This window comes from Schistocerca gregaria, chromosome 3 (genome assembly GCF_023897955.1).
Source record: "Schistocerca gregaria isolate iqSchGreg1 chromosome 3, iqSchGreg1.2, whole genome shotgun sequence".
In the NCBI taxonomy this organism is placed as follows: domain Eukaryota; kingdom Metazoa; phylum Arthropoda; class Insecta; order Orthoptera; family Acrididae; genus Schistocerca; species Schistocerca gregaria.
In genome coordinates, this window is record NC_064922.1 from 185,367,744 (window position 1) to 185,389,613 (window position 21,870).

Genomic DNA, 21,870 nt, shown 5'->3' on the forward strand with positions numbered 1-21,870 from the left:
TCCTCTGCACTGGCAGCTTTGGGTTTCTTCTCCAAGAATACCACAGAGAAGCAGCACTCTTTGCCACCACTCTAAACACAACTTTTGGCAGCCTATGAAATAATTAGGTACTTCTGATTCATGGTGGAAGGACATGCCTTCACTATATATACAAACCATCGACCTCTGGCTTTTGCATTCATGCAACCACAATTTAGCTATCCCAGAGAGGAAGTCAACCAACTAAATTTTATTTCACAATTTAAAACAGACATTCCGAATATAAGCAGTTCAAAGAATGTCACCACTGACATTTTTTTCTGGCGCAGAAAGCATTTCCACATCTTTGGTTTTCACCAAGATAGTGGCAGCGCAAGAAGAGATCTGCTACAAGGCAGGACGGCACTACATTTGCAATGCATGTTGCTGCCAGGCAAGGAGGATCTGATGTACTGGGGCGAGTCAGCAAGTTGATAGCAGCTGTAAGTGCCCTCCTTCTCTGGTGATGGGTTTTCAGCTCACTACGCATGCTCAGCTTTCTGAGAATCCGTGCTACAAGGGCACAAGTAACGCAGCATTTTGTGTAACCTGACAAACAGAAGGAGTGCCGTACATGTACTCACACATGCATCCAATCCCAGAAGTGCAAAGTAACATGACACATATGAACTCCGATTGGGAGTTTCAATGTCCTACAGGCACGATCCACACATGGCCACAAGGACTTGACAGGAACCATAGCAGGATTGTCTCACTGTGACTGACAGACACATCAAATGGCCAGAAGTAATCCCACTGGAAACACAAACTGCTGGGAATGTGGCATGCACATTCCCCTTTGGTTTGATTTCCGAGTGATTTCTGGCCAGGGCTGACAGTGGGAGACAGAAATATTACACACAGTGGCTCAGCTGTATCGGATATACATGATAGAGACCTCAGCCTATCACGCAGCTATGAGACTACATCACTCTTTGAAACCCACTATAATGTGCCACATGACAGATTTGTGGATTGATGCCGTCCCAGTAGTGCTGCTGGGAATGCACAATGCATAGAAAGAAGACCTGCAGGCCTCCCCAGTGAACCTGCTGTATGGCAAACCTTTGCATAAATCCATACAACAACTCAGCCCCTCACATTCTACTCAAGATTTCATCTCGGACCTCTGGTGGCAAAAGGAAGACTGCAACTGAGTAGAACTACAGGCTACTTTTGTTTTCAAAGACTTGGTAATGACAAAGCATGTTTTTCTCTGATATAATCCATCATGCACATCACTGCTACCATGTTATCAAAGTCCATACACAGTTACGAGGCAAGCTGATAGGACACTCACTCTATGCAGTAAAAGAGTAGGCACAGTAGTGTACATTGATCAGTGCAAGTCAGCCCATCTGAGTGCATTATACATCACAGAAATGCAGGCCAGCACCAGACACAGAATGCCTTCCATGCCACAGCAGCAAGCAATGCAATGTCATCCAGAGCAGAGCAGCCGACCTGGAAACCAAATGGTCACCAATCACCCAGATGTGGCAGCTATCTTCCAATACTAGCAAACCCACCAACAGCCACAATGTTAACTCATTGTGGATGAAAAGTGTGGCCCCGTTTTGACCTGGCAGATGTTTCTTAATTTAATGTTTTTTCTCTTTTCCTTGTGTATGGCGGGAGGGGGGGGGGGGGGGGGGGGGGGGGGGTAGCAGGCTCAGCTCATAGGTCACCCCACACTTCTCTTGGCAATGATGCAAATGACAAATGCCAGAAAGACCGCACTCTCCAGTTGTCAATACATCACAACCCACTGCAGTGTGAGGATTGGAGTGTGTGCTGCTGTCACATGTGCATTATGCAAAATGACTATCAGGGCAATAATGATATTCTGAGATAGCAATTATTTATATTTTAGGTGTACAGGTCAATAAAGTGTCCTGTCTTTATGTGAAGTGTACATTTTATTAAGTACCTACAAGGGTATTGTGTTAGACATTAACAGCAAAACTTTCTAAGTGAGTACAGCTATGAGATGGACATTGACTTCTCTTTTCAGTTATGGGAACGCAAAGTAACACAAGAATCTTGATTTGAACCATGTTCCAGTTCACAGTTTTAATATATCAGAAAGTAACATAACAGATTCATTCTGGAAACGACATTTAGGTTGTGGCTATGCCATTCCCTGGTGTTCCCTTCTCCAAGTGCTGCTAATCAAGTAAGATATGCTGGAGAGACTATACAGACTTGGGGAAGTTGGTGAGAGGTATTGTCAGATGAAAACATAGCTCTTGATGTGTGGACCGCATAGCCGAAGCCAGTTAAACATTTCTCACAAAAATCAAGAATCCAGTTTAAAGCCCTGATCTGGTACACCATTGCAAAAGTGCACACTCTGGTACAGAGCAAAACATTCATTCTGCCAAAATTATTGATACGTACCCTTTTACAGTCCAGAGAATTTGCTGCAGTTGGAGATTGTACTCCTTATGACCATTTTGAGGTTTATGACAGTGCTGCTATAGCAACAATATTCTGCCAAAGACTCACTGATAAGGAAGGGTGTGCAAGCATGGCCTGCATATTGTTGATCATGAAGACAATTATATTTAGTTTAATTACAAGGAAGGCAATGCCTTCTCCCTGTGCCAAATGATTGGGTGATACATATAACCCATTATGTTGCAACCTGAAAGATAACTAGATTTTAGGATGCTGCAGCATTCATAATAGCGGTGTTGTACATGGTTGTGTCTTTGGTATAAATGAGTACTACCTGTGATGAATGTGAAATTTTGCAAGTTGAGGGCCAAGCAAATATTATACACACAAAAGCAAGTCACCATTCACAAGCTGGTTGTCTGCATACTTCTCAGACTTTGTGAGTTAATACTGGACAATGCTCGATGTTACAGTATACAGATCTTCACTGATTATGTGGAACATTTTCATGAAAAAAATGATGGCTTATTGCACACTCCATCAGAGAAACTTGAGGGATTACTGATTTATATGGTGTTTAATGTAACTTCCTTAAATAAATCTGACAGGAAAATTGATCTAAAGATGCTATAAACCACATACAGTTTAGTACTCCCTACTCAAGTAGCTCAAGACAGTTTTATCCAGATAAATAAAGTATTCATACAACAAGTACAAGTTTAATGGTACTGGGACTGTCGTTACACATGTTTAGTAGCATCACATGATTTAGCTGCTGCACAGTCCAGACATTTCAACAACAACAAAAAGGTGTGAGGATGATTAATGACATAACACAAGATGATTGTTTAAAAAAGCTTCAAAACATTGATTGCGATCAAATTTACAATAAGCCTAATGTCAACTATAAATGCAACATATTTCTTAATAAGCTTTTATCCATTGGTAAAATCAGTTTTTCAAAAAATTATTAAATATAAGTCTAGAAAAAAAGCCTTGCATCACTGCAGGTATCAGAGTAGCTTCAGAATGAAAAATGGATATCTACAAAACAGCAAAAATAAGTAAGGATCCAGAACAACAATGATTTTATAAACAGTACTATAACAAATTAACAGAAATTATTTTAAAAATGCAGCAGTAAGTGCTTCTTGTCAGAAATTGACATCTTGGATAGAAAAATCAAACCAATATGGAAAGAATTCATACAAGATGACATCCAAACTTATTATTAAAGTGTGTGTGTGTGTGTGTGTGTGTGTGTGTGTGTGTGTGTGTGTGTGTGTGTGTGCTTAAGACCTCCGATCTATCACAATTCAGGAGATTTGACGCAATAAATAATGATATGGATGAAAAAGTGCCGCATCATGCGTGATGCTTCAATTTATTACTTCTGTGCTAATAACTCCATTTGCAACATATTTTGCATACAGTATCCACACGTGCGCTGAATGTGCCAACACAAATATATCATTATATGACACATAGTTTGAGACGTATGATGTCATAATCACTGAGATGCCTGAAAAAATTCCACATTATACATGAAGTTTTAATACATTAATTCTTTACCACTGAGACACTCCTACAGTTGAGTCATCATACGGAAATGTCTGACACCTGGAAGCACTTTTGACGAGTTTCAACTGTAAAGCACAAATGGCAACAACAATAGCCGTCTATAGAGCTGTGAAGAGGTGCTGCCATAAGGATGTTTACAAAATCACGCTGTAGACGAGCAAAGCAGCTGCAGTCAGCTTACAGAGACTTTCAGAGATTACGTTTCCTAAACTGGATACTGTATTTATGAATCTGTACATTGTGCATACTACTTCATATGACTGTTTCGTAATTTCAGAGTGTTTTTCATCATCACGTGGAAATGAAACTTTTTGACATTTCACTACAAACGTTATTAACTTTTTTGTCTTTGTTTTTAATATAAAATTGGCAAAATGAGTACCTGGGCAATGTCAGATTTGCCAACTAGTTATTTCTATAAAACAGACTGAAAGTGTTGCTATAAATTGAACGCACAACACAACCACAAACGTTAGTACAACTTTATTAGACTGTGGCTTGTAAGCCAATCACCATAACATACGATGAACACAATAAGGTAAAGAAAATGTATGAATGCAGTAATAACATGATAACTGAGCACTAGCATAGCGAACCAGGTTTTGAATAGCCATTCGCCCATGGCAGACTCTATCGGAAGTTCACAGTATTACTCTTTTTGCGGCGCACTCTGGTGGGTGACAACACACTGCTAGTGCACACAGCTTTCAAGTGTGCACTTCCTGCCTTTTCCCTTGGGGAATAGCATGTGCCTCTGCAAGGCTCTGTCTGCAATGACATGCTGATACTGGGGTATATAGTTGGAAGTACTTGGGGTGCGGGCAGTGTCACAGTCTGCCTTCTTGTGTCAATCCATATGGTAAGACGGGTTATGTCGTGGCGAGCTCAATGTCCACAACATGTCCAGGGCCTGGTAGTGGTGGTGCTGGTGGTGCCCCCACAGTTGGTAGCCAAGGTGGAGCAGATGGCTCCAGTGTGGATGACAGTTGCATCGGTACCGATTGTGGTATTGGAGAAGCTGTCCCCCTCTTATGTCATGGCAGGGACTCAGTCGCGTCAGGTGACCTGTCAAGCAATGCAGACTTCTGTGGTGATTTCGTCGTCCTAGCCAGGGTTGTCCGGTCATCCACGGGTAGGTGCAAATGGTTGTAATGAAGTGCACAGTGGGTTTCCTCTGTACGGACATCGCAGAGACAGCGGCCATAGCATCAGAAGATGACGGCAGGAATTCATTTTTGCCGACGACCAAACCTGTCCACCCAGACAGCTACCCCGGGTCGGAAAAGCGGTGACGGCTGCACAGGTTGGCGTCACTGGACAGGCCACAGGAGGTGCAGGAGTGTCCAGGATTGATGACTGTGGAGCAGTTTGGCAAGGCTGTTGTCACTGAATGGCACAAAACAATAAGACGACAGAAAATGACCGAAGGGAACATCTGACAAGAACCAAGTCACATACTTTTTCATCTGTGTTCAAATGGTTCAAATGGCTCTGAGCACAACAAGACTTAACATCTGAGGTCATCAGTCCCCTTGAACTTAGAACTACTTAAACCTAACTAACCTAAGGACATCACACATATCCATGCCCGATGCAGGATTCAAACTGGCGACCGTAGCGGTCACGCGGTTCCAGACTGAAGCACCTAGAACCACTCAGCCACACTGGCCGGCTTTCATTTGTGTATTGGATGTTCCGACCAACCTTTCAGCCTGACCACTGGATTAAGGGGGACGGCAGAGTGAAAATGTGGTGAATCCCATGGGCGTGGCAGAAGGAGTCAAACTCCTGCGATGCAAACTGAGGGCTGTTATCCGAGACAAACATTGCTGGAAGCACTCCGATGGAAGGTTGCCACGGTAGCAGAGGCCAAAGTTGACAAGCAACGAAAAACATATGGGAACTGAGAGACTGTGTCAATTACTAATAGCCAGAATGCATTAAGGAAAAGGCCTGCAAAATCGATGTGGAGACAGTCCCAGACCTGCGAAGGTTGCAGTCAAGGAGACAACACTGCCTACAGGCAGCTTCCTGCGATGTACATTGAGAACATACCTTAACCAAATGAGTGATGTCGTTGTCCATACCAGGCCAAAAAACATAACAGCAGGCTAGTGTCTTGGTGCGTGACCTCTTAATGCAGAAGAGTCACAATGGCAGAGACATTCTGACAAAGGCATTTGATACCAGCACTAGAGACCTCTATCCCAAGATTAATAACAGAAGGGTAAAAGAGGAGTCAATTTTCCAAATTGCAATTTAACCTGGCAGCCTGTAACACTGAAAAGAGCGTACATAAGCCATTGAGACGCTCAGCAGTGGATGAGCCACAGACCACAATATCAATAGCATAACCAGGCCCAGACTTTGTGAATTGTTCGAGAAACTGTTGAAAAATCATTGGGGCACTGTCTACGCCAAATGGTAACCATAAGAACTGATACAAGCCAAAAGGCGTGTTAACAAGCAACAGCCTTTGTGAGTCAGCATCTACTGATCCCCCAAACCAACAAGTCTGAGCTGCTGTCTTTCACTGAAACTGAGCCAGTGGGACTCACTTTACCTGTTTTGGGTTGGTGGTTAGTTGATTTGGGGTGGGGACCAAACAGCAACAACAACGGTACCATCAGATGAGGGAAGAATGGGGAAGGGAGTTGGCCGTGCCTTTCAAAGGAACTATCTCATCATTTACCTGAAGTGATTTAGGAAAGTCATGGAAAACCTAAATGAGGATGGCTGTACATGGGTTTGAACCTGTTTTGGGGAAACCTGCTTTGTCTGGTGTCAGGAGGAGGCAAACACAAAAGGGTAGGGGTCTATTAATCATCGGCAGTTTAAACATGACTGGCACAGAAGGATGAGATAATCAGCCTTGTGCGTGGAGTTTTAACGAAGCACACAACTTGTAGCATTGTTCCCACAGCTGATCATCACCCTTTGGTTCCGAGTCAAGTGCAAGGACTGAACCAGAGACTTCTAAAATTCTGTGACAAGCTGTGCTGCGACTTGCTGGACTTGCACCATAGGGTTCAGAACTATAGGGTCCACCTAAATTGGTCAGGTATGTATTACACATCAGAGGCTGTTACTCAGGTAGCTGATTGTGTGTGTGGCGCACATAAGGGTTTTCTAGATTAGGCAACTCTCTATCCAATCCATATTATAATGACTGTAGGAAACACAGAAGTAACAGTGTTAGATTGAAATAAATGCCTCCCACAGGTGAGATTATTAAAATCCTAATGGTAAACTGTCGAAGCATTCATAACAAAGGGCTCAAATTCAAAATGTTCATGAAAAGCAGTGAAACTTATGTAATATTAGGTACAGAAAGGTGGTTGAAACCTGAAATTGATAGCAGAGATATTTTTGTGGAAAATTTAATTATATCTCAAAATGATAGGCAAATGGGAAATGGAGGTGGTGTATTTGTCCCAGTAGACAAAAAACTCAAATCTACCGAGATAGAAACTGAAGCTGCATGTGAGATTGTTTGTGCAAGAGACAGTATTAGGGGCAGGTATAAAACGATAATTGGATCCTTCTATCACCCATATGACTCATCTCCTGATGTAACCAAAAACTTCAGAGAAAACCTCAGTTCACTTGTATGTAAGTTCCCCAGTCGTACCGTAATAATCAGTGGAGACTTTAATCATCCAACAATTGCCCATGCAGACAATGTTAATAGTAAAAATCAAGCTTTTTACAGATGATGCAGTTATCTATAATGAAGTACAATCTGAGACAAGCTCCATAATTATCCAGTCAGATCTCGATAAGATTTCAACATGGTGCAAAGATTGACAACTTCCTCCAAATGCTCAGAAATGCAAAATAGTGCACTTCACAAAATGAAAAAACATAGTATCCTATAACTACAATATCAAAGAGTCACTGTTGGAATCAGTCAACTCATACAAATATCTGTGTGTAACACATTGTAAGTACACGAAGTGGAATGTTCCCATAGGGTCAGTCTTAGGTGAAGCAGGTGGTAGATTTTGGTTTACTGGTTGAATACTGGGGAAGTGCAATCAGTCTACTAAAGAGATTCCTTACAAATCAGTCGTGTGACCCAGCCTAGAATATGGCTCAAGTGTGTGAGACCTGTCCCCCTCAGGGGACACCACCTTACAGTAGCACTGTCCATGCGGGCGAGGAGGTTTGCATGCATTGGATCCTGAGGGCTAAGCAGGCAGTAGATTAGCTACCAGCAGGGTCACCCATGCCGGATTGGCCGAGTGGAAGGAGCCAAATGAAGTGTGTCGCGCAACGGCTCACTGGTCCTTTTCACCTGTCCCAAGCCTGTCCTTTTCCTGCCATCTCAAATCATAATAAAGTGTGTGTGTGTGGGGGGGGGGGGGGGGGGTTTAGAGAGCACAGAAGTTGTTTCGATCTCATCAACACACTGCGTAAAATATTTGAGAAGATTGCAGAAGGCAGAACACTCTACCTTACATTTATTGATTTTGAAAAGGCATTTGACTCTCTTAATAGCAGCGTTATGTGGCATACCTTGGAAGAATATGGAATACCATCAAAGATAACAAATATTATTGAAGCCATGTATGATGGATATGAATGTAGGGTGCTACACAATGGGGGAAACTTACTGAATCTATCCAAACAAATGCTGGGGTGAGGCAGGAGTGTATGCTGTCACCTACCTTGTTCTTGTTGGTACTGAACAGCTTAATGGAAAGAGTTGTTGATGGTAGGAGAAGAAGTATTCAGTGGGGAATGCAAGACAGGCTTGAAGACCTTGACTTTGCTGATGATATCAGTCTGCTCTCACAAAGATTGCGTGACATGGAATAAAAGTTGGAAAGACTGAAAGAGGAAACAAAAATTGCAGGACTTAATAAATGTTCAGAAAACTAAGGAAGTGAGTATGTGATCTGAATATCAAGCAAAGCTAACAGTGTATGGAAAGAAATCGGAACAAGCAGACTCCTTTGTATATCTAGGGAGTACCATCTGTAAAGATGGAGGGTCAAGGAGGATGTAAATAGTTGGATACGGAAGGCAAATGGAGCCTTTATACAACTGTACCCTGTCTGGTGTAATAAGAACATCTCAAGACGAACCAAGCTGCACTTGTTCAATAGCAACATAAAGTCAGTCCTCCTGCATACTTGGGAAACCTGGAAGGTGACAAACATAATTGTAAACCAAGTCATCATAAACTGGTGTCTTTGGCAAATTATAAATGTGAGGTGGACAGATGTTATATCAAATGAAGAATTGTGGGAGATGACAAGTCAGCGACCAATCCGTGAACAAATAAAGGAAACAAAATGGAGGTGGATTGGTCACACAATACACAAACAACAAGGAGCTGTTGTAAAGGCAGCACTGGATTGGAACCCACAAGGAACACGTAGATGTGGCCGTCCAAAAAAGACATGGAAAAGAACGGTGGAAGAAGCAGCTCTGAAAGCTGGTAAAACATGGAGTGAAGTGAAATATTTGGCTGCCAACAGAACCAGACAGAAGGTCTTTACTGCTACCCTATGATCCAATAGGAAATAAGTCAAGTAAGTCAAGTCAAGTCAAGTGTGAGACCTGTACCAAATACAACTAACACGGGATACTGAACATATACAGAGAAGGACACCACAGATGGCCACAGGTTTGTTTAATCCATAGGAGAGTGTCACAGAGATATTGAAGGAACTGAAATGGAAGACTCTTGGAGGCAGATGTAAACTATCCCGAGAAAGTCTGTTAACAAAGTTTCAATAACCAGCTTTAAATGATTACTCTAGGGATATACAACAACCCCCTATGTATCACTCACACAGGGATCGTGAAGATAAGATTTTAATAATTACTGCAAGTACAGATGCATTCAAACAATCGTTCTTCCCATGCTCCATATGCGAATTGAACAGGAAGAAACACTAATAACTGGTACACTGGGACGTACTCTCTGGCAGGCACCTCACAGTGGTTCGCAGAGTTTAGATGTAAATGTAGAACAGGAAGCTGCAAATACGCATCAGAGAGCTTAGCAAAAAGTTCATTAGGGCACAGAAAGGACTATCAATGATAGACAATAAGTGACAGAAACTTCGAAACAGCCAGAGAGGCATAACCATCCCGACAGGTTCTTGTCGATGACTAAGGAGGTTGCCCGTTCACTGGATGTGATAGGCTGGATAACCCCAAAGGCTATGAGGTGGTCAAGCTCTACATCATCACTGAGCAGCCTCAGCACCAGGTGAGCCTGAAAGAAATGGGGTCTGGCTGAAGGTTTCATGGTGATGACGACTTCGAAAATATTTGCACAACACAAGCCTGCAGAAAACAAGGTGGAAAATTAAGAGCATAAAGAGTTGAGTTGTGTGTATGGCACTTGATCAGAGACAAGATTAACTTCATCAGCAATAGTAAATCTGAAAAGGTTAAGGTGTACAAACCAAACAAATTTTAGGTGTATGCATTGTTCACCACCAGAAAAGACAGTGGATGAACTACAGACTTACATGTGTCTAGGGCTGAGAAACTACCTGAAATTGGAATGCTTTGTTTATTGTAGGTGACTAATGTACATCATACTGCCACTAAAGAGGGAGAACCCAAGTCCATGTACGTTTGGGAGTTTAGTCGACTTGCATGTGCATGTGACAATACTTGACATCAACAAAAAACTTATTGAGTGCAATGGAGATTGCTGATATACAACTGACATCCATGAAATTGTCTGCAATGGGCTGTTGGAATTTTTCATTACAAACAGGAGCAATGTGGCCCATTTTGTTCCACTGGTGGCAAATGGACCCCTGTTTAGGACAATGCAGCCTATCATGAGTAACAAAATATTGTTCATTCTGTCTGCAACTATTTCCTTGGCGATTTTCTCTAGGTCGTGCATCCATCCACTGTGTGGCAATCGCTTCTTGGTTTTTTTCATCCTGGCCGAAAATTAGGTCTTAATAATTTTCATTTATTTTCCACTTACCAATGGATCATTATGGTATGATCTGTTTTGGATCCATCCATTATATTGGAATCTGGCAGTTTTAAATCTATGACATACTGCCTGTTAGCGGTGTTTTGTTTGCCGGACAACGAATGTTGGGTAAAAAGATTCCAAGCTTTCCCACTCTAATGTTTTAATCATATGTTCACCTGAAGTAATCATATGTTCACCTGAAGATGTGACTTTTAGTGCCATGAAAATGGTAGTGATCCAGTAATAAAGGACTGAATACAGCTGAAGCAGTTATTAATGCCCAAGATGACAAAAAAAGCATCAACATAAAAAATACAAATTATGTATTTGTTAAAGCTATTAACGGGTTTTGTATAAATAGGCTACCTTTGAAAAAACCACAGCTCGTCCAGTTTTGGCTGTCAGAAACACTCCGATCTCCTATTAATATAGTGTACTAACAGAAAATAATGAAACAGCATACGAAGTTCTGGGTTTTTGAGGATACTTGCTGATGAAAAATTAAACTGTAAAAACCACATAGTGAATCTGCAAAACATTTAGGTTCAGTTACTTTTACCACAGCAATAATTGCCAACTCTGGGGATATCGAGATAAGTAAGTTAACATATTTGGCATAACTTCATTCCCTGATGTCCTATGGCATAATATTGATGAGTAGCTCCTCACTTAGGCAAGAAATATTTGTTGCAGAAAAGAAATTAATCAGAATTATGTTTGAGTTAGGATTTATTGACTGAAATAATTTTTCAGTAACAATGCATTGCTGACTGACAGTTATAGAATTATCCCCAAATACACCACTAGAATGTAAAGCACTTCCCTCTGGTGAATCTAACGCTGATACAGAAAAATAGTGGAAACATGCAACTACAAAACTCTTTGACAATCTGACCAGGAAAATAAAAAGACTGAAAGAGAGCAGAAGTTTTTTTAAAAAGTTGATAGCATTTTTTCCCCCTTAGCAAGACCTTATATATCAATAAGGAGTTCTAGAATATAAATATGGGGTCAATTATAAACCTGTAAACAGCCAGCATGTAGCCATATCAATGTATATGGTTTTTAATTGTCTAGGAAATATTTTTCTCCACTGATAAGTTTCCACATCATAACATCTGTGAATATGGTTCATGGAACATCTAATTAACTATAGGCCTGTTTAAATTAGTTGGAATTTGACAGCCAGTGGGCAGGACTGGGTACTGCTTCTGCCAGCAATATATCTTTGGCATTGTCAGCTCCGTCCGCCCCCGGTAGCTGAGAGGTCAGTGCAATGAATTGTCAATCCTTAGGGCCCGGGTTCAATTCCTGGCTGGGTCAGAGATTTTCTCTGCTCAGTGACTGGGTGTTGTGTTGTCCTAATCATCACCATTTCATCCCCATCGATGTGCAAGTCGCCGAAGTGCCATCAAATCGAAAGACTTGCACCAGACGAACGATCTACCCGACGGAAAGCCCTCGTCACATGGCATTATTTATTGTTATTGTCAGCTACTGTGTCTACTGTGTCTACTGCTGCACAAAGTATTATGCCTGCCAGTTCTCAAACAGCAAACTTCTTCAGCTGAGAAAATTTGCCTATTTCAATAAAAAAACAGATACTACAAACTCTCTTCCATCCATCCTCAGTGAAAAAATGTAAAGGACAATGGTAAAGCTATTAACATTGAGCAAATTAAGTGCTTGTGATTCAGAAGTTGTTAAATCAAGAGTATAGTAGGAACACAAGAGCAAAAATGATAATGCCATGCTGAATGCAAGATTTTTCCCGAAATAACTGACGAAAGCAATTCTATGGAAATAATGATGGATCAAGCAGGGATCAGGACAAATTTTGTCCTAGGTATAGTTGAATGTGAATCATATGTATCAGAAAGTTTTGACTAAGAGGGCAATTACAATTTCCAGTGAAAAATCTACCCTGAAATAACAACAATGCTATGAAAAGCACACAAGCACAACTCTCTCTCTCTCTCTCTCTCTCTCTCTCTCTCTCTCTCTCTCTCTCTCTCCTCCCCCAAACACATACACACACACACACACACACACACACACACACACACACACACACACACACACACTCACTGTGTCTGGCCACTAAGATTGAGAGGCTATCGATAAAGGTTTCATTATGGTTCATAATGGTTTTTGTGAGATATGTTTCATTATGGTTCATAATGGTTTTTGTGAGATATAATTTAAAAAATAAATCGGATTTCATCATCTATTTTAAATGTATTTACACAGTATTACAAATATCACAATTAACTACACTGTTCCGCTACACATTAAAAAAAAAAAATGCCTACAGTAGTAATAGATTTGGTGGGTCTTACGTTACCTTTATAGATGCCAATAGAAGTTTTTCTTGGTTCAGCAAAACTTGCCTCTTGTCAGGAGTTAGATTCACATCAACATTATCTTTCTCCATTTTTATATTCATAAAAACAAATGGGTACTGCTTTTTGTTGAACACATGATAAACATCATTCACTACTTTCATTACCTGAAAGTGTAAAATTTCTCATGTAATAGTGCTGTTTTAAGATGCCATAAACATGGTATAATGATTATTCCTGATAACACTTGAAAGAATACAAATCAGTTCTTGTCTGCCTTTTATTCATGTTCCTTTTTTTAATTCAGGTAAGACAGAAAAGGAACATTTACTTCCTATGTACCAAAAATAAAAAGCATTCAGTAACCTGACAGACATTCAACAAATAGCAGTCTATGGCCGAGACGCTACAAACATGTCTGTACTGCCTTTTTCATCAACTGTGTTCCAAGATATTTCAATATAGAATCCCTTTAGATTTCACCAAGTAGCCAAATATTTCACACATTTGATACAGGATGTGGAAAATGTTATAACAATATTAAGAAACAAAAACTCAGCCAGATGGGATGGGATATCTACTGAAGTCATTAAAGCAGTTATCACATAATGGCAACCCCACTAACACTTCAGCCAATCTTTTGAATAGGGATGCTTTCCTGATATACTGAAGTTTACAGAAGTCAGATGCCTGTTGTACAAATGGTCGAGGGAAGATATGGAGAACTATCACCTATTATTTTCCTTCCAATTCCATTAAAGTACCTATAAATAGCCTCAAAATTTTACTGTAAAAATATTATTGTAAGTAACCAATTTAGATTATGACAAGAAATAACACAACAGAAGCTATGAATGTTTTTGATAGGCAAAGTATTAGGTCATACGCTTAAATTTACAAGTATCTTCTGAGATCTTAAAAAAGCCTTTGATGCAGTAAACATGGCTTGTTTATCTACAAATCAGATATATATGGAATTAAAGGGCAATGCTCTGCAATGACTTATACTACATGTGCAGAACATAAAACAAAGTGTAACTGTAACTTCAAACTCAGTGAATTGTCTTTCTCAATGGAGTACATCATCTCAAGGTTTACCTCAGAGCTTCATTTAAGGGGCAATCATGTTTCTATTCCAAGTAAATGACTTACTCAAAAATATAAATAATTAAATTCTGATATCTATTGTGAGCACACTCAATGCCCTAGAAAACTGGTTCCAGTTAAACAGGTTGAAACCAAACACTGCAAAAATCCTCACAATACATGAGAAACAAAGAGAATTTTATGCTTTCCACACACCACTTTAAATTATATGAACAGGTTATACAGCATATGGGGATGAAAACACATTACAAGGTAATACATGAAAATATACTTAATGTAAAGCCAGATACCCTAAAAATAAGGCCACAGCAAATTATGTGCGAGAAATGCTACTCTGCTGTAGAATAATTCATGGAGGATGAAATAATAATCAGCAACATCTAGCTTTTTAATGCAAGGTGTCCGATGATGTTTGATCAACATGCAGGAATGTGACAGGAACCATGATTCAAAGCAAAAAAGTCTAGCGAATATGGGATCTATAATGCATACCTTGAGAGCTATGAGTGCTTGTTGAGTACAGGAGATTTGTTTCACAGTAGTGAAGATGAAAAAGTGCTCATAACTTTTAAGGCATGTACTCTGGAGCCCACATTTAGCGGACATATTTTTCTTCTTTTGATCCATACTACCATCTTCCAGAATATGGAAAATAAAAAGCTTGCAGAAGAAGAGATTTGTTTGACTGTACCAAAGATTAAGAAGTGCTCATAGGTCTTAAGGTATGCATCTTAGAGCCCGTGTTTATCACACCTTTTTGCTTCAAATGATTCTTCCTGTCATATTTCTGAATATTGACCATTCCTCCTAGGACACACTGGATATACAACAAAATTGTTTATTGTTATGATACTGTTATTGACATCAGAATTCTGCACTTCTGGTGAAGTTTTACTACAATTTTTTTGATGTGTTTTCTGTACCTGAATCAAATGACTTTGATTATGTATGTTATGAGACGAATAAATAACAATCCACAGAAACACAGTCTCTTAGCAGATGAAGCTTCATTTTAATTTTCACTGTTGTTTGGCTCATAGTCAACCAGCCCCCAAATTTCAAATCTCAACAATGCATTTCAAGTCCTCACTGATACAACAAATTACCAAGAGCATTTTAGTATCACATGGACTAAGGTTTTTAAGATTTTTCAGCATGTTGAGGGAAATGTGTTCTTGTCATTCCTCCCAGGGGATGTTTGTGAGTGGCTATATACATGGAAAGTGGAATAAAGTCTGTAGGCCAACACATACACTGCATTAAACAGTTTTTCAAGTACTGTGTTTTAGTAGGTCTAGAACATACGAGATAGCAGCTCTGGCTATATACAGTTCCCCAACAGAAAGAGTTTTAAAGTTCAGCATGCAATTAAAGTAATTTAGCAAAAATTCCCAGGCAGTCATTTTACGTTGTGATTTCAAGACTGAATTTATCTCTGACAGTACTAAATGAGACCTTTAGATTTATTAATTCCCAGGTATGATTTGCTCCTCACAGCAGCATTCTAATCAAGAACAGATGGGCAGCACAACAGAGATTACTAGCTGTCTTTCATAAAATAGATATGAGCTCATAATACTGTACAACACTGAGGTTACAGTTTTTCTTCACAAAGAGTCAGGGATAAAAGCAGTGCAATCTGAGACAAAGGGTGGCAAACATCTAGAATCAAAATATCTTGTGCCAGTAAGAGAGAGACTTAATGCAGGTAGGTAGGAGTATTATTTGAAATGAAATGAATACTCAATAAAGCAAATGACCTGCAACTCTCAGATAGTAGTTGCAATGAGACTGAGGTAGACCCAAATTATTGTTGACTAATTCAGTGAGTAATCTTACAAGAGTATGCATAGAATAGAAATAAGTTTCTCATCTACAACCGCATCTCTTAGGTTTATACTGAAATTTATTAGATAATCAGGCAGTCATTAGTTTTAGTAATTCTCTTGCAGATATCACAAAAATAATTAGGCCACTGAAAGGCAGTAACTTTTCTGCCTAGAATGTTATTTCAAACAAATTACTGAAAGGTTATGTTGACTTCATATTTCTGACTTGCCATGCAGTTCAGAGCCCATGTTAAATTGTAAGTCCCCCTGTAACTGGCTGGGTAAGTCTATTCAAAGGTTAAAGGAAAGCTAGGATACAGTTGCCCCCTCTCTGGTACCGTGCGCCACAGAATTTGAATCTGCACCAGGCATCATGGATGTCTAAGACCCATAGAGGTCTCTGCACCATCGCACCATAAGCTGTGACGGCGCGCGCCTCCTGGCCCGCTTTTAGTGTGAGGGTGGCACAGTTGAACACGTGGTCCCAGCGGCCAATAACGGCGCCCCGATAGCATACTTAAGTGCCGGCCTCTCACTCAGCCAGTCAGTCTAATCTCGCTTACACCAGTATACATCTCGCTGTGTGCTAGACTGCTTACTTTCTGGTTCGTGTATGGGTGGACATGTTTGTTTCCTTGTGGCTCTGTTGTTTGGTCTTGTTGTATTCGTTCAGTCCTTTGTTGGTTGTGTCCATCTTCTTCCATTGTGTTGTTGTTCGCGGGCCACTCCGCAGGTCCTGCCGCACTTTCCATCATTGCTACCCTGCGACTGTCCTGGTTGCAGTTACAACACCCTTCAATAGTACCATGCCTAGAAAAACAATGTAGTGTTCAAATCAACCTTCAGTTTTATGACAACTTTATCTTACATAACTCCACTCCAAATCCTAGACAAGGAGGCAAAACCTGCTCGATGAAAGTGTTTTCATTTTATAACATGATTTTAAAAGTCAGAGTTCAATTAAAATTGATTCATGTTATCAGCAGCAAAGATTACTAAGGTGTAAATGTGTTGAGAAACGACTGTGAGAATTCTGAGATCCTTACAGAGAACTCAATAATGTAACTGGATAAATAAGGGTCGAAGGAGAAGGAAAAGAGGTAAAGGAAAGGACTAGTGAAGTTTAGGAAATAAGGAGAATTTGGAAAATCTGTCCAGAATCCCGGTTATGGGGAAACTTACTGGATGGGGCAAGGAGGAAAGACTGACAGCTGGGGGCTGCACTGGATGAGATATGAAAACCTGAGAGCTTAAATGTAGAAGATAGGGTAATACGCAAGACAGGGATTACTGCCCAAACATTGGGCATGAGTCAATAAGAGCAGAAAGACAAGTACATTGTACATAGTAGAGATTAGAGGGTGGGGGCAGTAGCAATATGCAGGTCAGAAAATGAAAGATATAGAAAACCAAAAGTGAATGAAGAAAGGAATAGTTACTGTGAAGAAATGCCGAGACCAAAGAAATTAATGTAGGGTGAAACGGGTTGCGAGAAACAAGGACATGTTGCAATGCCAGTTCCCTCCTGTGGAGTTCTGAGAAAATCCCATTCCAAGCAGTTCCCAATAATCGGTCTGTCATTCCCATTGTGTCAAGTAAGTCTCCCTGACCTGGGGTTCTGGGCGACTTTCCCAACTCTCCCCATTTCCTAAACCACTCCAGTCCTTTTCCTTAACTCCTCTTCCTTCTCGTTCAACACTTCAGTCACAAGGAGGGGCCAATGGCTCAAGAAGCTAGCAAATTTAAATACCTTTATACATGTGTTTTCCTATCATCACTTAGCGAGTAGATTTTTTATCTATTCAATTAAATTATATATTCAGAAATGGATTATTCTCATTGTTAAAGAGAACTCTGTATGATGATTAGTTATCTACTTGACAAGTATTTCCCCTACTTACTTTGTCCAAGTAAATACTTTATTCATTTTACGTACATTGTTCCAGAAGACTATTCAATACGGCAAATATACAAACCAACCAAACCTTCTTGTCTGTAGACCAACACAATGAGACCTACTTCTAAGGGCAAAACATGCTGAAATAAACTTGAGTGAATTTTGTGTACCAACTATCTCAACATACTGCGCACTTGGGCCCAAGGCATTTTACACTGTGTTTCATTCACCATTAATGTCTAATTCTGGCGGTAGCAAGTCTTTCTTGCTTGTTTGAAACTGCATAAGTATTAGTAAGATTAAGAAGTATACTATTTGCTGTGAAACTGTCATAGGTCACTTCAGCTATTATCTGAGCTGTGCCTGGAAGACTTGAATTTGGATTGGTGAAGGAAGTCGGCTCTACCCTTTCAAAGGAACCATCCCAGCATTAGCCTGAAGCGATTTAGGGAAATCATGGAAAATCTAAATAACGATGTCTGGATGTGGGTTTGAACCATCGTCCTCCCAAATGTGAGTCCAGTGTGCTAACCACTGCACCACCTCACTCGGTTGAATTTGCATTGAAGATTAGTATGCTTTTGCCATCAGTAACATTACAGCTTTTGAACTATCCTAAAATCATTGGAAGGTCATTTAAGTAGAATAGATACCGATCAATGTGGGACCCCTCATTATGTTCCTTCAATCCGAGGTCTTGCCTGTAACACATTTTGTCATCATAGAGTCCATCAACACACAAACATGCCATTTATGGCATAGCCCTTTAGTTTCCCAAGGAGAATTCTGTGGCTCATAAAATCAAAGACCTTGGTAAGGTAACAGAATACGCTAATGGGATAGTTGTTTTTGTTCAACTCAAGTCATGATTTCTTTTCTGATGTCTTCTACTGCTTTCTCTGTGGAGAATCCCTTATGGGAGATACACTAAGAGATAATTAACAAGTTCTGCTCATTGTCAGATAAATGAGACAATATTCTATCCATTCATTAATCATGTTCCATAGATCATATAAAGAAGGATAACAATCAAAAATGTACGTGAGTAATGCACTCGCAACTTAGCTATGATTTTTGTTTTTACAATTGTTTCAGGAGAAATAGTACATATTTTACAAGAGAGTAGTATAGACTAATTTGAATAAAACATTTCTTATAACACATATCTATTTTTTATCAGTTACATAGATACAGCTGGTTACAGAGATAAGTTTTCATTTCATATGCTGGTACTTCAGTTGCTGTGGGTTTCTTTATCAACTGTCATTTTTGTTTGAAGTTGAAGTTGTGTGTGAGTTTGCGTAGCTGAATTTTTTAAATGTGGTTGTGATCTGTTAATCATTTCTACCAATTTGCTTAATCATGCCACAATTATTTACAAATGCTGAGTATGCTCATGTGGCATATGTGTAGGAGTTTTGTAATGGAAATGCTGCTGCTGACTGAAGAGAATACAGTAGATGATTTCCTAACCCAGAGCATCAGATTTAAGAGTATTTACTTCTGTGTGAGATTGGTGCAGTGCCCAGCAGTTATCCCTCATATGATCATGCAAACACACAAAACATGGAAAAAGTCGAAAACATTATTCTGTTGATACAATATAGGCCTTCAACAGGCACATATTGAATTTCTACATGTACCAGTGCTCCACACAGAAGAATATGGTGTGCATTAAGTATGCAGAACCTCAATCCACATAATTTACAGTGGATTCAGCATCTTTGAGAAGGTAGACTACTGAAATTTTTTCACTGGCAAATTACACATTGGCAAGTAATTCCATTAATACTGTTGACTGACGAAGTTACTTTCACTAGCAATAATATCAATCGCACTTATAAATCACATACAAGGCCCAACGAAAACCATAATGCCAATGTGGAGACAAATTTCCAAGAAAGCTTCTCTGTAGATGTGTGGTGTATTATGATAGACAATCAGGTGACTGGGCCTGTTGTGTTACCCCACTGTCTTACACGGTTCTGTTATCTAGATTTTATTGAAAATGAGGTTCCAGAATTGTTGGAGAGGTTCCTTTAGCAATAAGGATGGATATGTTCTTCCAGCACTTCAGCGCTCCTACACATTCTAGTCATCAGGTGACACATCATCTAACTCTAATATTCCCCAGAAGCAGAAGTGGTCATGTTTCTGGCCACCAAGGTCACCGGACATTACACCTTAGATTTTTGTCTGTGGGGATGGCTGCAGAAAAAAATCAAAAATAAAATGAAAGGTCAACACAACAGATAATTAATTGTTTGGATCATGAACAGTGCTGTCCCTACAGCCTAGGTATTCATGGCAAACGTATCTGCTCCAGTGACGAATCCCTCAACAATTACACCAAAAACCTGACCAGTGCTTTCCTCTCCCACAACTATCCTGCAGACTTTGTCCACAAACGGACCCCCGAGAAATACATTCCTCCCCATCCAACAACAATGTTCCTACCCCCAGACCACACTGAAGCATCCCCCTTGTCACCCAGTATTATCCTGGCCTCGAATACATCAACAAATTACTCCACCAGGGATATGACTTTCTCAAGTCAAGCCCTGAAATGAGATCATCACTTGACAATATCCTCCCCACAGCACCCAGAGTTGCTTTTCGTCGCCCCCCTAACCTCCGTAACATCCTTGTCAAACCCTACAATAATCCCAGACCACCTTCTCTACCCAGCGGGTCCTACCTCTGTAACCGACCGTGCTGCACAACCTGTGCCGTGCATCCTCCCACAACCACCTACTCCAGCCCCGCTACTGGTAAAACATACACAATTCAAGGCAGGGTCACATGTGAAGCAACACGTCATTTATCAGCTGACATGCCTGCACTGCACAGCCTTTTTACATTGGGATGACGACAGCTAAACTGGCTGAGTGCATGAACGCACACAGACGAACTGTCTGCCTAGGGGAGATGTCCAATACCCAGTAGCACAGCATGCCCTCCAGCATAATACTAGGGACCTAGGAACCTGCTACACTATACATGCCATTTGGCTTCTCCCACCTAACACCAGTCCCTCGAGACTGCGGAGATGGAAACTTGCACTCCAACACATCCTTTCATCACGCCATCCCCCTGGACTGAACCTACGTTAACCAACCTCACTCCCATTTACTCTTCAGTCTTCTCCTCTTTCCCTTCCCTCTTTAGCCATTCACGTACCTTTTCATCCTACATAGTTGTGTTCATCTTTATACTATATACTTCTTTACTTCTGTATGCATCCTCTTTGGTTTGAAGCTGGCACAGTACTTACAGTAGAATATCTTTGGCTTCCCTCTGACACCCATGCCTCCATCTTTGCTACCCTCCCTGTTTGCCTTTCCCCTGTTGCTTCATAACCTGAGTTGTGAGTAACTGAATCCACTTTCCCTTCTTCCCCATTTTCCCCTATCTCCTCCCTGACGAAGGAACAAAGTTCTGAAAACTAAGATACGTAAATTTTCTGTTCTGTTTTGTGTATCTATCAGCTGTACTGAACTGAGGTAAGTACTGGCCAGCCCCTCTATCTCTTTGTTAGTATTTGATTAAATTAAATAGCTTTTTGACTTTTCCATACTTAGACAGCTGATAGCTTTTTATGAATACAGCAAAGTGATATAAATGCCTAGCTGCAGAACTGTGAATTTTTGAATGGTGGTTTATGTTTCATAACACACATCAACTAAACTATCTGATTCAAGTACAAAAGACATTCCAAATAAATCTGTGTTAAAA

General features: G+C 40.3%; 1 protein-coding gene across 2 annotated transcripts in view; it reads right to left on the bottom strand.

Annotated features, from left to right (window-relative positions):
• The window catches only part of LOC126354984 (mismatch repair endonuclease PMS2), a 135,965-nt gene that overhangs the window by 66,495 nt on the left and 47,600 nt on the right, over positions 1–21,870 (bottom strand). For both annotated transcript variants that reach the window (XM_050005070.1, XM_050005071.1), the window contains one exon: positions 13,305–13,469. In XM_050005070.1, the coding sequence (XP_049861027.1) occupies positions 13,305–13,469 (165 nt within the window). The remainder of the gene's footprint in view (positions 1–13,304; positions 13,470–21,870) is intronic.